Source organism: Arachis ipaensis, chromosome B1 (genome assembly GCF_059453495.1).
Source record: "Arachis ipaensis isolate K30076 ecotype BB chromosome B1, ASM5945349v1, whole genome shotgun sequence".
Lineage (NCBI taxonomy): Eukaryota > Viridiplantae > Streptophyta > Magnoliopsida > Fabales > Fabaceae > Arachis > Arachis ipaensis.
This window is the reverse complement of record NC_142436.1, coordinates 24,784,888-24,801,303: the sequence shown is the minus strand read 5'-3', so window position 1 is coordinate 24,801,303 and position 16,416 is coordinate 24,784,888. Positions and strand designations below refer to the sequence as shown.

The window sequence follows — 16,416 nt, the reverse complement described above, 5'->3', positions numbered from 1 at the left end:
ACAATTTCGTGCACCAGCAGCCAATCCTAATGATGGAGAAGACGCAAGGAAGGTCCTAGGTGACTTTACTGCACCATCTTCTGATTTCCATGGGCGTAGCATTTCTATACCCGCCATTAGTGCAAACAATTTTGAGCTGAAACATCAACTAGTCACTCTAGTTCAACAGAACTGCCAGTTTCATAAGGAAAGCCTAGACTACTGGAAAAAGGTGGTCAATCCATTCTTGACCAAGTTCTTTCCACCTCAGAAGCTGAACAAGCTCAGGATGGAAGTCCAGACCTTCAGACAGAAAGAGGGTGAATCCCTCTATGAAGCCTGAGAGAGGTACAAGCAATTGATCAGAAGGTGCCCTCCTAACATGATTTCAGACTGGACCATGCTAGATATCTTCTATGATGGCCTCTCTAAAATGTTCAAGATGGCATTAGACCACTCTGCTGGTGGATCACTCCACTTGAAAAAAATGTTGGAAGATGCACAAGAGCTCATTGATATGGTTGCTAACAACCAATACATATACACTTCTGAGAGGAACCCTGTGAACAGTGAGGCTACTCAGAAGAGATGAGTCATGGAGTTAGACACTCTAGATACCATATTGGCTCAAAATAAGGTCCTGACCCAACAGGTCTACATGATTTCTCAGCATTTAACTGAAATGCAAGCTGCAGCTGGCAGCATTTAAGAGGCATCCTATGAAGGAGAAGCCTACAATCCAGATCAACCCATAATGGAAGAGGTTAACTATATGGAAAATCCCTCAGGGAATCCCAACAATGAGCCCCATGGAAACACCTACAACCCATCATGGAGGAATCATCCTAACTTTTCATGGAGGGATCAACAGAAGCCTTAGCAAGGCTTCAACAACAATCAAGGTGGAAGAAACCAAAATAGGTTCAATAACAGACCATTCCCACCTTCTCAGCAACAGATGGATACTTCTAAGCAGAGCCTCTCTGACTTAGCCACTATAGTCTCCGATCTCTCTAAGGCCACTCACAGTTTCATCACTAAAACAAGATCCTCCATTAGGAAGAGGATTGGTCAGCAGAGTAAACCCAAGAGAAGAGTGCAAGGCCCTCAGTATAGGATCTGAGGCCAAATCTAAAGGGGAGTTTCTGGCGTTGAACGCCAGCCAGGGAGTAGAGGCTGGGTGTTCAACGCCCAAAGAGGAGCAAGTCTTGGCGTTAAACGCCACAATGGGAGAGGATGGGCGTTCAACGTCCACTAAAGACCCCCTTGTTGAAGAACTGAAGGAAACTAGAGCTCAAGAGGAGACCATAGAGGTTCCCTTGAATGCCTTGTTGCAAATTATATACTCTAAAGATTACTCCTCCTCTGATGAGGAAGAAAAAACTAGGGAAGAGCAAGTTGCTCGGTACTTAGGAATTCTGATGAAACTAAATGCCAAGTTATTTGGAACAGAGACATTGGAGGAAGAACCTCCAGTGCTCACCAAGGAACTCAATGCCTTGGTTCAGCAGAAACTACCTCAAAAGCTGCCGGATCCCGGGTGCTTCCTAATTCCCTGCACCATAGGGACAATTACGTTTGAGAAGTCTTTATGCGACCTAGGATCGAGGATAAACCTCATGCCTCTCTCTATAATGGAGAGGTTGAAAATTTTTGAGGTTCAAGTTGCTAAGATCTCATTGGAGATGGCAGACAAATCACTGAAAAAGGCATATGGTCTAGTAGAGGATATCTTAGTGAAGGTTGAAAACTTTTATATCCTTGCAGATTTTATAATCTTAGATATTGGAGAGGACGAGGATGAATCCATCATCCTTAAAAGCCCTTTCCTAGCCACTGCCAATGCCATAATTGATGTGGCAAGGGGAGAGCTCGTTCTGTAGTTATGGGAAGACCGCATCTTGTTCAAGATGCCTAAACCCAATTCCCTCCATAAGGGCGAGACAACTGTGCAACACGTAGTGTTCCAACCCTTTCTCTCCGTACAGAGCTTTACAGAGCCCCTAGACACCAAATCTAAGTTTGGTGTTGAGGAACCATCATCAAGCACTGAGAATAAAGGCACTAAGAAGAAGATACCTAAAGGCTGGAGGGATAAGAAAATTCCCACTGAAGGCCTCTCACCTGGCATGAGAGCTGTCTTCACAGATAGCCCAGTGATTCCACACACTGTGAACAAGATCTTGTTTCTAAAACACGTGGAGCTCATCCATGAGAGCATAGGAAGGAAGTTCACTATAAGGGGTGAAATTCTGAGCCCTTATCCATCTCCGTAAAGGAGCTAACAGTCAAGCTAGTGACGTTAAAGAAGTGCTTGTTGGGAGGCAACCCAACCATAACTAAAGTATTTCTATTTTCTTTAATTTTATTTCTTTTGAGTAATATTAGTTTATCTTCGTAATTGTTCCCTTTGAGTTTGTGATCATGTTCAGTAGTCAGAATAGAGACAAAGATATTCAGAGATGGAAACGGAACACCCTGGAGTAGACCCAACGCCAGACAAGGAGGCAGGAAGGGCGTTCAATGCCCCATATGGGTAAGAAGGCTGGCGTTGAACGCCACATAAGGAGAAGTGTGGGCGTTCAACGCCCAAGAGGGAGTAACTTGCTGGCGTTGAACGCCAGAATGGGACCATTCTGAACATTCAATGCCTTACAGGGAGCAGAAACCTAGCGTTGAACGCCAGGAAGGGAGTCCCCAGAGGGTGTTCAACGCCTACTTGGAGTAGAAAGCTGGCGCTGAACGCCAGCCAGGAAGCAAAGGTTGGGCGTTCAACGCTCACAAGGGGGCAAGAAATTCGAATTCCCTAGCCTCTCAGGACCAGTGGGTCCCACAGAATCTCCACCTACCCCATCTTCTTCTCTCTCTTACTTTCCCTCTTCCCCACACACACTCTTCCCCATATACCCTCAACCAATCACATCCACATCACCTTTCTCTCTTCCCAAAACCTTCATCACTCCCATCCATCAATTCCCACCAACCCCACCCACTTCAAATCCAAACCTTTCCCACCCATTCCCCCACCCCATAACCGAACCCTTACCCAAACCCCCCTATAAATACCTCCTCATTTACCCCTTTCTACTCACACAACAATCTTCTTCCCTTTCCCACACACACAATCGAAAGCCTTCCCCCTCTCTTCTCCATCTCTTTCTTCTTTCTTCTACTATCCTCTTCTTCTCTTGCTATTTTGCTCGAGGACGAGCAAAGGTTTTAAGTTCGGTGTTAGAAAAGCCTTACTTTTTGTTTTCTATTCTCACTTGTGGAACCCAAAGTCAGAGAATCCTCTAAAAAGAGGAAAGAAAAAGCCATAGCTTCTGCCTCCGAACCTTGGAAAAGGGAGAGATTCCTTACTAAGGCTCATCGAGACCACTTCTATGAAGTAGTGGCAAAGAAAAGGGTGATTCCTGAAGTCCCTTTTAGGCTAAAAAAGAATGAGTACCTGAAGATCCAACAAGAAATTCGGAAAAGAGGTTGGGAAGTTATGACCAACCCTATCCCGGAAGTTGAGATCTTAATGGTGCAAGAGTTTTATGCCAATGCTTGGGTCACTAAAAAGCATGACACTAGTGTGAACCCACATCCCAAAAATTGGCGCACCATGGTCCGAGGGCAACTCTTAAATTTTAGTCTGGAAAGTGTAAGATTGGTGCTCCAACTACCATTAATGCAAGGAGACCCACACCCTTACACTAGAAGAGTCATTTTCAATCAGAGGCTAGACCAAGTCCTTTCAGACATCTGTGTGGAAGGAGCTCAGTGGAAGAGGGATGCTCAAGGCAAGCCTTCCCAACTAAGAAGGCTTGACCTCAAGCCCGTAGCTAGAAGATGGTTGGAATTTATCCAACGCTCTATCATCCCTACTAGCAACCGGTCCGAAGTGACCATTGACCGAGCCATCATGATTCACTGCATAATGCTTGGGAATGAGGTGGAGGTACATGAGGTGATACCTCAAGAGCTATACAAGGTGGCAGAAAAGCCCTCCACCCAAGCAAGGTTGGCATTCCCTCACCTCATATGTCACTTATGAAATTCAGCTGGAATTGTCATAGAAGGAGACATCCCCATTCAGGAGAACAAGCCCATCGCTAAAAGAAGGATGGAGCATGCTAGAGAGCCGGCACATGAATCACAGCAAGAGCATGTGGAGCCGCCTCAACAAGAAATTCCTGAGATGCCTCAAGGGATACATTTTTCTCCCCAAGGTTATTGGGACCAATTGAATACTTCTCTAGGAGAATTAAGCTCCAACATGGATCAGTTGAGGATGGAACACCAAGAGCACTCCACCATCCTCCACGAAATAAGAGAAGATCAAAGAGTTATGAGGGAAGAGCAATAGAGACAAGGACATGACATAGAAGAAATCAAGCGTTCCATTGGATTCTCTAGAGGGAGCAGTAGCCGCCATTACTAAGGTGGTCACGTTCCATTACCCCCTTGCTTATGTTATTTTATTTTTCTGTTTTCCATTATATTTCAGTCTGTTTCCTGTTGCTAGTGCATGATCATCTTTATTTATGACTTAAAGGTATGAAATATTCCATATATCTCTCACGATGCTTAAAAAAATTATTTGAAAAAGAAAAGTGAGATACATAATTTTGAGTTATATAATAAGGATAGTCCAATTATTTGATGTGGTGGCATTACTTTTACTTTCTGACTGCATGAATTAATAGTGCATATGTGATGTTGAAGTAAAGTGTGTTGACTCTTGAAAGAATGATGGAAAAGGTGAAGTATTATTGGTAATCTGAAAAATTAAAAAAAAAAAATTGATTCTTGAAGCAAGAAAAAACAGCAAAAAAAAAAGAAAGAAAAAGAGAAAAAAAACACAAAAAAAAAGAGAAAGAAAAAAAATAAAAAGCCAATAGCTCTTTAAACCAAAAGGTAAGTGTAAGGATCCAAGACTTTGAGTATCAATGGTTAGGAGGGCCTAAAAGAAACAAAATATTGGCCTAAAAAGTTCAAATGAGCTCCTTCCCCTAACTAAATGCTTGTGGTATGAAGGTGTCAAGTGAAAAGCTTGAGACTGAGCAGTTAGAGTCGTGATCCAAAGCAAAAGAGTGTGCCTAAGAATTTTGGGTACCACTGTCTGGGATTCTAGCAAAGCTGAATTACAATCCAATTGGGTTCACCCAGTTAAATGCCTGTAGCGTTTATGTATCCAGTAGTAATACTGGAAAACAAAGCGCTTAGGGTCACGGCCAGACTCAAAAAGAAGCTGTGTTCAATAATTAAAAAAAAAACTAAACTAAGAGAGTCAATAATATCATCTAGATTCTGAGTTCCTAAAGACACCAACACTTCTGAGCTTCAAAGGATAGTGAGATGCCAAAATTGTTCAGAAGTAAATAGTTACTAGCCCCGCTCATTAATTGGAACTAAGCTTCATTGAAAACTCTGAGATTTATTGTATCCTTCTCTTCTTTCTAATCCTAATTTGTTTTTGGTTGCTTGGGGACAAGCAAGAGTTTAAGTTTGGTGTTCTGATGAGCGGATATTTTATACGCTTTTTGGCATCATTTTCATAGTGTTTTAGTTATGTTTGGTTTAAGTTTTATTATGTTTTCATAGGTTTTAGTGCAAAATTCACATTTTTGAATTCTACTTTTAGGAGTTGTGTTTTATGATTATTTCAGGTAATTTCTAGCTGAAATTGAAAAGCTTTGACAAAGTCTGATTCAGAGGCAAGGAAAGCATAGCAGATGTTGTCAGATTCTGACCTTTATGCACTCAGACGAGCATTTCTGAAGCTACAGAAGTCCAAATGACGCGCTCTCAACGACGTTGGAAAGCTAACTTCCAGAGCTTTCCAAAAATATATAATGGTCTATACTTTTCTTCAAAGGAGCCTGCCCATATTGGGCGTTGAACGCCAAGGAGCTACCCCCTTGCTGGCGTTCAACGCCCTAAGGAGACAAGCCAACGTTGAACGCCCAAGAACCACCCCCTTTGGGGTGTTCAACGCCTACCAAGACGCAAGGCAGCGTGGATCAACTCCCTAATGGGTGTTCAACGCCCATTCCTCAAGTTGGACGCCAAGCTCAGCCCAAGTACTCAACCAAAGTGGGCCCAAGGATGGATTTTCGCATCTCTAGTCTAGTCTATTATAATTCTGTACTTCTTAGTCATTAGGTTATTATATATAGAACAAAGATCACCTTTGTTAAAAAAAACTTTATCGATCTTTTCCCATTCATACATTTTACTATTACTTCTGTAAGCTGTGAGCTACTAAACCTCTTAAGTTAGGGTTAGGAGCTCTGCTGATTCTCATGGATTAATAATATTACTGTTTCTAAATACACGTTTGATTCCATTCTCTTGTGCATTTTCGTTCTTCATCTCATGAATTGAGAATGATCTGTGACAATCATCCTTGTTCTACATGGGTTCCGTGTGAGTCCTGACCCGAATAGCATTGAACCACAACTAAAGAATGCACTGCGGATTCCAAGAAAGTGCCTGGGCGACTTTGGATAAGTGACATAAAGTCCCATTGATCGTGGGTTACTGAGGTCTCTGTGGCGTTAAGGCTAAAGTCTGAGAAGCAACATTCCCTGATCCGGAAGATCCGACCTTGTCTGTGGCGTTTTGAGTAGGATCGTGAAGGGGGTGATTGCTTAGATCTTCACCTTCGATTATAGTGGAAAACCATGAGTTAACTGTATGAGGATGCTACATGAGTTGCTCGGATATGGTGGACTGCTATGGTTTAGAAGAGGCTAATGTGATGAGGATGCTACATGAGTTAGTCAATTACGGCTGCCATTGAATGAATCATTCGTTATTGGAGTAGACAGTAAGAAAAGTTAATCCGGAAAGAATACGCATTTCCGAAGCCTTAACTGAATCTCTATCATTGCTTTCAAATTAATCTGGTATTTCGTTTCCTTTACTTTTCGTTTATGCTTTTAAACAAACCATCTTTTCTAATCGCCTGACTAAGATCTATATGATAGCATTGTTTGCTCAATCCGACAATTCCATGGGATTCGACCCTCACTCACCGGAGGTATTACTTGGACGACCCGGTGTACTTGCCGATTCATCTGTGCGAAACTTGCGGAGTTCAATTTCGCGCACCAACAACTGGTGGGTTGCTCTAGGGAATACCACTCTCACAACTTCCCGCATTGCTTCATCACCGTCGGTTACAACCACAGATGGCATCTTTTGGCATATTACCTCCAACAGGCTCTTCAACAGCCAAGTATATGACCCTATCGTCTCATCCAACACTAGCCCAAAGCCAAAGATCGTGGCCTGCTTGTGATTGTTTGATCCTGAGAATATAACCAGTGGTCTGTTGTACTTATATTTTTTGTAAGTCAAGTCAAAAGCCAGAACATCTCCAAAATATTGGTAGTCCAACCTACTTCCCCCATCGGCCCAAAACATATTTGCAAGCATTCTGTCCTCGGTCAAATTATACAGTGCCATCAGCATAGGATCAGCCTCTGCCTTTCCTTCTAGATAGGGTATCGCAAATTCAACATCTCCATCAACAATTGCTCACACCTTTGCTTGTCAATATAATTGTACGCGTCCTTTAGAAATCCTACCAATGAATACCCACCTACCAATCCTGCCATATATCGCATTGTTTTTGCCGTCGATATCCCGCACTCACGCAATCCATCTATTTGCGCTTTCGCACCTTCAGTCAATGACCTATACTTTGGGATTAGGTGCACCATTACATGGGGAGTCAGTTCATGGTTGTGGTTGTTGTTGATCTTTCTTACTCGCCATACGGAAGCATTCTTATCTAGGTGAATGGAAAACTTCGCCTTGCAATTTGTTCTCGTCTCAGGTTTATGTACCCGCCTCCTATCCAATCTATTATAGTGCTTGGGATCTCTCAAACCCTCATTATTACAAAAAAAACATCCTCCTCCTAACATTTCTATCGTCATCCTTTTTTGAGTCTCCTTTTCGGACACCAAAACCATGATACCTACTAGAGTTTTTGTAGAACTCATACACATCATCATCAGTTCTAAAGGTCTTTTGCATAATATCTTCAACAGTCAAATCCTCAACATCTCCAAAATCCGAACACATTTGACCCTCTGTTTCGCTCCATAGTATCATTTAAAGTGTCCTCCGCCACCGCCTCATCACAGCGCCCATTTTCTTCAAATTTTTTTCCCTCGCCACCATTGTTATGCACTGCATCCATCTACATTTCAGAAAATCAGAATCTTCATAATTTAGCTAATGGAAAAACCGTAAATATCCTTCTTATTACACCCGCATTATTCCCCCAATCAAAGTTTAACACAAACGTATTCCACTACAGCAAATAGATCACATAGCCAAATTTCTACAAAGCCAAGAGCACATGCAAGGTTATCACAAAACACAACAACAATAGCTCGCAAGTTCAATAACACGCTAAAAAATTAACAACCATAGTACCCCTAACGCAAACCCCAATCTCCATAAACAACATCAATACCACATTCCCTCGTGTGCATCAACAATAACCACATCAATTAATTTAATAACAATTTACCAAAAAAGTTCTAATTACAGCAAATAGTCAGTTTATTGGTAATCAGAACAAGAGACCATCACCAGTAACTAGAACAATAACCAAAATAGTCAATGAGCAATAATTTCAATTTCAGAAGCTCCGGCTTCATTAATATGTTCCAGAACAAGAAGATAATACCATCACTCATAATCGGAACAAAAAATCTCAACAGTAATATGAATTTTAGACGCTCAACTTTAATTATTTATTTTCTAGAAAATTAATTATTTTCCAGAACAAAAAGACAATACCATCACTGGTAATCAGCACAACAATCAAAGCAATAATCAGAACAGTAATTTTAATTTCAAAACCTCAACTTTAGTTAACTTTTTTCCAGAACAAAAGCTCAATACCATCACTTGTAACTAGAACAATAACCAAAATAATAATCAGAAAAGTAATCTAAATTTCAGAACCCCAACCTTAGATAATTTTTTTTCCAGAACAGGACAATACCATCACTGGTAACCAGAACAATAACCAAAACAATCACTATCCACAACCACGCGTCACATTCCAACAGCGATACATACAGTTCGCATGACATGATGATTATGTTGGTAAGCACCACAGAACTTCCCTTTATACTTTTATATGTCTTATTGAGGACTCGAATCCGTGTAGAGCTCCCAGTGAGGCAGCCAGGCAGGTAATGCTGCTGTTTATCCAAGACCTCGACTGCGTACAATATGGTGTTTTGCATGAATATGATGCATGATATAATTTGTCGAAAGCCTATTCAGAATTCGCTCCATATTTTGGAGAAACACTCCCAAAAAAAGGGTTATGGAAATCATAGAAATTTCCTCCATATATAAACTTTTTAGCCATGGTTAAAATCACATGTACACCACTTTGTTATTGTGTTTTTTTTTTTAAATATATATAGACAAGAAACCATACACATCATATTAGCAATCAAATCCTCAAAAGAATCAAATGTATAAATACTCAATGGTTTTCAAGTTATTTCTAAAATATCACTTTCTGCATCAAAACTTTGTTTCATTGATATTATTCTGGACAAAGTTAAGATATGGCAGTGTTCACAACTTCATATCCATCTATCTCTTATATCCTGAAAAAACTATTTCTATTAACAAGTATATGATAATTGAATATACACTTTCTAACCTCAAAATTCTGCTACTAATATATAAATTAAGATCATGAAGAGGAGGACATTTGAATCCACCCTTTTATCAACTGCTCTAAAAATCTGAGATCTAGAACTTGAGTGACAAAAAGCTTTACAGCATATGCACCGAAGCAGGCCCAAACACATCGACCCATACTCGATTCAGTCATCACTGGATCACAGAAAAATTGTTTATCAGCTTTCCTTGTCAAGCATGTTTCTCATATTCAGACATCATTTTCCACAGCAGTGTTGACATGCAGCTAAGAAAACGATAAGCGGTTTTGTTTCCGTAAAAGTTCAGCATATGGTTTTTGAAATTCACATAAAAAAACATAGGGTCAGATTTTATAAAATACATCGGTCATGAGTGTCGAATAATTTAAATCTTTGCAGAGGCTAATGTAAGTGTGTCAATGTACTATCAACTAATCTCTAGGAGTTATGTGCACAAAATACATGCAATCAGCATAAATCGTCTCAAATAATAATCGACATTTGACAATATAAACAACATAATCAAGCCCATCTCGATACCCATGTGAGAGAGAGATGAAAAACTAAAACATACAAGCCTTTCACTAGGTGGAATCGCCTATATGAATTAGACTAGTGTGTTATCATTAATGTTGATGCTTATATTCAAGGTACCAAAATTAAACCTTTCTTAACATATATTTGAAGGAACATCATTTAAAGAAGAGAGGGGAGGCGGAGGGGAGTTGTTTTATATGAGAGAACATCATGATAAGTTGATTACTAACCATTCAATGCCACAGCATTAGATGATAAACAAAATAATTCTATGATGAAGATGACAGAATTCGGAAATTCCCAGACCTACATGAAAATACATACTTGGAAGGTCAAAGATGGTTGACAAATTCAAAACACATCAAAGACAAGAACAGGAATGTGTTAACAAAGAAATAGAATAAGAAACTTACCATCATAGCAATAAGAAAAATCTTGAAGTAACACGATATCATGATTGTGAGCAAAAGGTCATTGAATCTGCATGATTGAATACATTTAAGCTGATGTTTAATTGATGATACTAACATATGAATTTGGTATGCATGGAATGTTTACTGAAGAATCAACTTATCAGTAATCAATCCTTTCAAAATTTAAATTGGCAACTTGTTAGCCTTTTTGTGCAAATCACTTGTACATCCGAATCATTTTATCAGATTCAAATTCTCATTTCAAAACCAAAACTAGAGAATATTTTGATTCAATATTTACCATGGCCAAAAACTCTGAATATTCATGATACACAGGACTCCAAACCCAAGTCCATCACAAACACTCAGAAAAAATAGATTCTTTAAAGAAAGACTGATAGGGTCATTGCATTCCCAATGGACGATTGGTTACTCAAATTCTTCAAAATGCAAAAAAAGTTAAGGGATGAATGATAACCAAATATATATATACCTGGAGATGTTGATTGATGCATTGAGAAATATCTTAAACATAATGAAGAAAGTCAGAAGAAACATGAAGTTTCCAAAGACGACATACATGAACACCTGCTAATGAAAACCATAAAAACCTCCATAAAAAATAGCATGAAAATTCAAACCAACCAAGTTGAGTGAAAGGTTAGACATAATGGATACATATGTGTGAACCTTGCAACATGTTGACACTAATGAAGATGAGTTCCTTGCTTCTACATACAAATGAATACAAGCATCGAAAATAAAATAAATAATGGCCAATTTCCAGTGTAGCCCCTGCAAAAATTACCAAGTGACCAACTTCAGTGATAGAAAATGTGAATCATGAAAGTAGTATGAAGCAGCATATTTATTTACAAAATGCATTGTAACACAAATTAACACAGCCTTTAGATTATAAAAACACAGCTCAAACTTCAAAATGCTTAAGAATTCTTATTCTCAAACATGATCTCCCAAGGGAAAATGAAAAATCATTATCCAAAAACCAATGCACATAATATTTCCTGTAAAAATAACCATAGGAAATTACTAAAGGAAGCATCAAAAGAAGAAACCATAATAATAATAATAATAACTAGGGTTTATTATTATTACATAGCAACATAGTGCAATACCTCAAACTTCAATGTTTGTTGATTGAGGACATTGTACAGAAGATGTCTATAAGCCTTTTGCTTGTGAAGCATCAAATCTATCATAAGAATCTGAAAAAAAAAATCAAATAAATAGATAAAAACGAAGGGGAAGAAAAACAGGGCAATCCTTGCTCCTATCATATAAAAGACTAAAAAAGAAGGAATAAAGATTTGAACTTCGAAACCAGTAGTATAAAGGGATATATCAGAAACCATGATTTCACACTCTATATATTCATCTGCAACAGCCTTGCATTTCTCCTACACAGAAAAACAAAATAGGGGGTAAACGAAAATTGAAAAATTCAAATTCACTAATTCTAAGTAATTGAAATGAAAATGAAGAGAAAAAGGTAATTAACGGAAAAGAGTGATTGAAAAAGCAAAACTTTACGCATTTCATCAATCGAATGTTGCCGGGGGAATACTGAACGTAGAGTGATTTAATTGGGAAGCTACACTGAACGCATTGGTAACCCATTGATGATGCAAGAAAAGTTGCATCACAGATTCGATCAAAACTAAAGGTTGATTAAAAATGATTTATTTTTATTTTATGGAAATTTTTGGTGTTCTGAATCTGTGAAACCTTTGTGTTCTTTCTGCAGCTGAGCAGTAAAGTGAGAAACAGTTAGTTGTCAGAACCGAACCGGTAATCAAACCGGTCCTAGTATACTGATTTATTAGTTCTACCAATAGATCATTGGTTAAACCAATAAAACCAGTCCAACATAAATAAAAAATATAAGATAATCAATTAACGAGTATCAAACCTAAATTAATATAAAATACATGACTACAATCAATTATCAATTTCTAAAAGGGTTTATCTATCATGTGCCCTAAGGGCATATGTTAAGATTACAAAATAAGAAAGTGTTCATTTAAAATATACAAAATTTAAGTTTCTAATACATTTGTTTTGCTTCATTAAATGAAAATATTTAAAACTTTCTACTAGTGGTAAGCTTATCATGTGCTGTTAGGACAAGTGTTAGCTAAACCCTTTCTAAAAATACCTAATAGAAAAATTTCAATTTGCATTAAACCTACATTGAAACAATTAAATAAGAATAACAATCAAATATTAAAACCTAAATTAAAACAGTATCAATCAAGGATTAAACCTACATTAAAACAGCAATAATCAAGTATTAAAATAGTAACAATCAACTGCAACAATCAATTCTATACAAATTTCAATTAGCATTAAATTTCTATCTTAAACTTACATTAAAACAATAGCAACAGTTATACACAAATTCCAATTGCTTTCAAATTTGCTATCAAGTGTCATTCTATACAAATACAAATTCCAATTAACATCGATTTATCTTTTCTACACTACGTTGAAAAATAAAAGCTCACCTCTGCAGAAGTCCAGAAACAGAATCAAAGCTCGGTGTTCCAATAAAATGTCACAGTATTCCGATCACAGAACCAAAGCCAGAAGAGGCACGAGGTAGAGATTGTCAAAATCAGCAAAAGATAACCATTGCAACTGCATCAAACCAGGATCAGCAGCAACATTCACCCAGATGGCTAAATCATTAAAAATTAATGATTGAATAACTAAAAAAAATTGAAAAAACTCACCTTGATCGCACGCAGAGAAGAGGGAGACAGAGAACCGAGATACGGCCGGCGGAACAGTGTAAGCACAGCCGGAAGACGCGAGCAACACGGTGACACTGAGGAAGACGCGTGTAGCGCGGTGATGCAGAGGAAGACGCGTGCGGCACGGTGACGCGGCCGGCGAGAGGAGAGAAATCAAGCTGAGGCGAGACGACGATGCAGCGACGAGGAGGCTGAGGCAACGAGGAGGCAGAGGAGCCGGAATCGTGAGTGTGAGAGAGAGAGTGCCTCTGCGGCTCTGCGGAGGCTGAGTGAGGATGTGAGATTGAGAGAGAGAGCAAGCTTCACTTCACTGATGGAGGCATGGAGCCATGGAGGGCACTTCGAAGGTTAGGTTAATTTTTAAAAAAACCACCAAAACGACGTCATTTTGTTTTTTTGGGGGGGAAGGAAAAATAATCAAACCGACCAGTTAGATAAAGTATGTTGTTACGTGACTAAACTAAAATAACTACACTAAGAAAATTGAACTAATGACTAAAACGTTATCAGAACGGAGCTGGCAATCAACCCGGTCATATATAGAACTTATGCTTGATAGAAACATTATTATCATCCTATATAGTTGACGGATGAGATAAAGCCGAAGCTGAGTTCGTTCATTAAATAAAGACGAAAAATGGCAAAAAAGAAAGCATTCATTCCCCTTCGATTCAATAGGAGTCAAGTGAAATAGCCGACATCTCTGTATGAAAGAAACCTAACCCGCCATTTTACAGTAAGTAGAGTTACATCGATTTCAGGAAGCGTGCCGATACACATCGCTAGTAGCATTGGAAGCAGCATGTCTGTCGTCTTCTTTCAAAGAGGCCATTCTTGGTCTTTCGTTATTGGTTTAACTGATGGATCACTGATTTACTCGGTTGATTTGGTCATAATCTAAAAAAATATAAAATTATATAAATGAAATTAAAATTATGTATTAAAAATTAAAATGCAAGTCTTTACAAATATAATAATAATAATTAAATATTAATTTTTAGACATAACTAATGATGTAAAAAGAGATAATAAACTAGTTTCTAGCATAGTTGTCAGAACTAAACCGGTGATCGAACCGATAAAGTTACTGGGTCACTGGGTCATTAGTTCAACCGGTGGGTCACTGGTCGAACCGGTTAACTCGGTATAATTAAATAATTATATAAAATTTAATTATCTTTTTATTATTAGTATTTTTATAAAAATAATTATCATTTTTAAATTTTAATACTTTATTAATTAGTTTATATTTATTTTATTATTATATTATTATAGGTGAAAAGTCACATACAATTGTTTTTTTGTGAAGTTGATATTTAAGAACCGTTGACTAGTTTAACTAAATATCATCTAGCAATTTTCAACTATTAACTTCATATGAAGACAAAAAATAAAATAATATATTAAAAAAATAATATTAATAGATATCAATTATCATATAATCATGAAAAAAATAAATTGTGATTAATTAAATTTTTTGTTTATCTTTTTAATTTGTATATATTTAATAAAATTTATAGTTAAATAAAATGTAATTGATTTAAAAATGAGTGACTTTGAAATTAAAATAAATTGAATATAAATGAAAAGAAAGAATGCTATATGTATTATAATTTGTATATTAATTGATGAGAATCACTTCAGCTTGGTGGTAGAAGCATGCTTGCTTTATCCCAGAGGAAGGGGTTCGAACCCTGCGCTGGAGGGTTTAGAGCACGGTGGAGTTGCAGATCGATAGTCCATTGTAGATTCACCTTCAAACCGAGCGGCTCGGATCGATCCGGTTTTCACCGGGTTTGACCGGTCCGTACCGGTTCTCTACCTTAATTGATGAGAATCACTTCAATTTGGTGGTAGAAGCATGCTTGCTTTATCCTAGAGGAAGGGGTTCTAACCCCACTGGAAGCATTTTGGAAAATTTTCCAAAAATTATCACAAGCCTTGACGCCTTGACACTTGGCAGCGCTGGAGGGTTTAGAGCACGGTGGAGTTGCAGATCGATAGTCCATTGTAGATTCACCTTCAAACCGAGCGGCTCGGATCGATCAGGTTTTCACCAGGTTTGACCGGTTCTCTACCTTAAACGGTAGAAGCTTAGACTGGATCGGTATTGGGTTCGGTTTATCGGCCGGTCTGGTCCGGTTCTGACAACTATGGTTTCTAGTATAAATTTAGAGCATCAGAAAAAGATTTGGAGTTTCGTATATATCTTTATAGGACAAATTGAGAGCTTGATCAATATTTTTTTCATTCTAATTTGCGTCTATATCTTCCATAAGAAACATTGTATTATGCAGAACATCAGAAATAGAGAAAGAAGAGTTTGAAAAGAGAGCTTCAAGAAACTAGTGAACTGAATTAACTTCATCTTATTCTTCCATCAATGAATCAATTATACACACTTCTTAGAGGGATGCAAGAGTTTTATTTATAACAGAGTTAGAAAAGAGAGAAAGATCAGAGATCAGAACAAATTCAACACAACAACAACAAGGATCAGTAACAATTTCAACTCAACTCAATTATCCAGCAACAACCACATTTATGATATGTTCAGCATCAAATTCAACTTACAGTTGACAACAAATTCTACTTCTAGAGTTCTAGCAACAAATTCAGCTATGATAAGCAACAAAAACTTAAACTATGATAACTTTTAGGCAGCAACAAAAACTTAAACTATGATAACTTTCAGGCAGTAACAAAAAAAACTCCAATTCTCCAAATATGATTTATAGCAAATTAACTTTAGCTAAATCATAATTTCAGCAACATACTCAACTTTGAACAATAAATTCATGATGTACGAATAATTTACAGCAATAAAATTGAAAGAGGAATAACAGGGCTGAAGCTGAAACTCACATAGGCAGAGAGACGAAGCAAGTGTTGATGGAAGACCCGGGCCGAAGCTGAAACCCTAAACCCAGACTCAGGGCCGAGGAAGCGTTGATGGCCGAAGCAGGAAGGCGAGCTTACGAACTATGACAGAGCGCGACAGAGCTTGAGCGGCGACGA

General features: G+C 38.1%; 1 protein-coding gene, 1 non-coding gene and 1 pseudogene across 14 annotated transcripts; all 3 read right to left on the bottom strand.

Annotated features, from left to right (window-relative positions):
- Positions 1-7,913, bottom strand: part of LOC148575992 (protein FAR1-RELATED SEQUENCE 5-like) — a 23,643-nt pseudogene extending 15,730 nt beyond the window's left edge.
- Positions 260-368, bottom strand: LOC148575993 (small nucleolar RNA R71). The gene has a single exon (XR_015904505.1). It is a non-coding gene; the product is annotated as a small nucleolar RNA R71 (small nucleolar RNA).
- LOC107627518 (protein ARV 2) lies at positions 6,926-16,416 on the bottom strand. 13 transcript variants are annotated; one of them, XR_015902302.1, is made up of 11 exons: positions 13,378-14,083; positions 13,150-13,282; positions 12,176-12,389; positions 11,761-12,042; positions 11,303-11,419; positions 11,118-11,212; positions 10,625-10,691; positions 10,442-10,517; positions 9,674-9,849; positions 8,962-9,217; positions 6,926-8,179 (listed from the first exon to the last, which is right to left on the bottom strand). XR_015902302.1 is itself a non-coding variant. In XM_088501284.1 (10 exons), exons 3-9 carry the CDS (start codon positions 12,260-12,262, stop codon positions 9,707-9,709), a joined length of 867 nt encoding a protein of 288 aa, XP_088357410.1. In that variant the 5' UTR covers positions 12,263-12,389; positions 13,150-13,282; positions 13,378-14,083; the 3' UTR covers positions 8,953-9,217; positions 9,674-9,706. The 13 variants fall into 13 exon arrangements, 12 of the variants coding, with proteins under 12 accessions (XP_088357410.1, XP_088357411.1, XP_088357417.1 ...); XM_088501284.1 differs by lacking the exon at positions 6,926-8,179 and having other exon boundaries at positions 8,953-9,217; XM_088501285.1 differs by lacking the exons at positions 6,926-8,179; positions 8,962-9,217 and adding an exon at positions 16,264-16,416 and having other exon boundaries at positions 9,524-9,849; positions 13,378-13,708.

What these genes read in the sequence shown, in the direction of transcription:
- LOC107627518 (XM_088501285.1), bottom strand. Translation starts at nt 12,262, where the DNA reads ATGGGTTACCAATGCGTTCAGTGTAGCTTCCCAATTAAATCACTCTAC. An exon ending in AACAAACATTGAAGTTTGAG is followed by an intron (nt 11,420 to 11,760) that starts GTATTGCACTAT and finishes TAATTTTTGCAG; the next exon opens with GGGCTACACTGGAAATTGGC. An exon ending in GTTGCAAGGTTCACACATAT is followed by an intron (nt 11,213 to 11,302) that starts GTATCCATTATG and finishes TTTCATTAGCAG; the next exon opens with GTGTTCATGTATGTCGTCTT.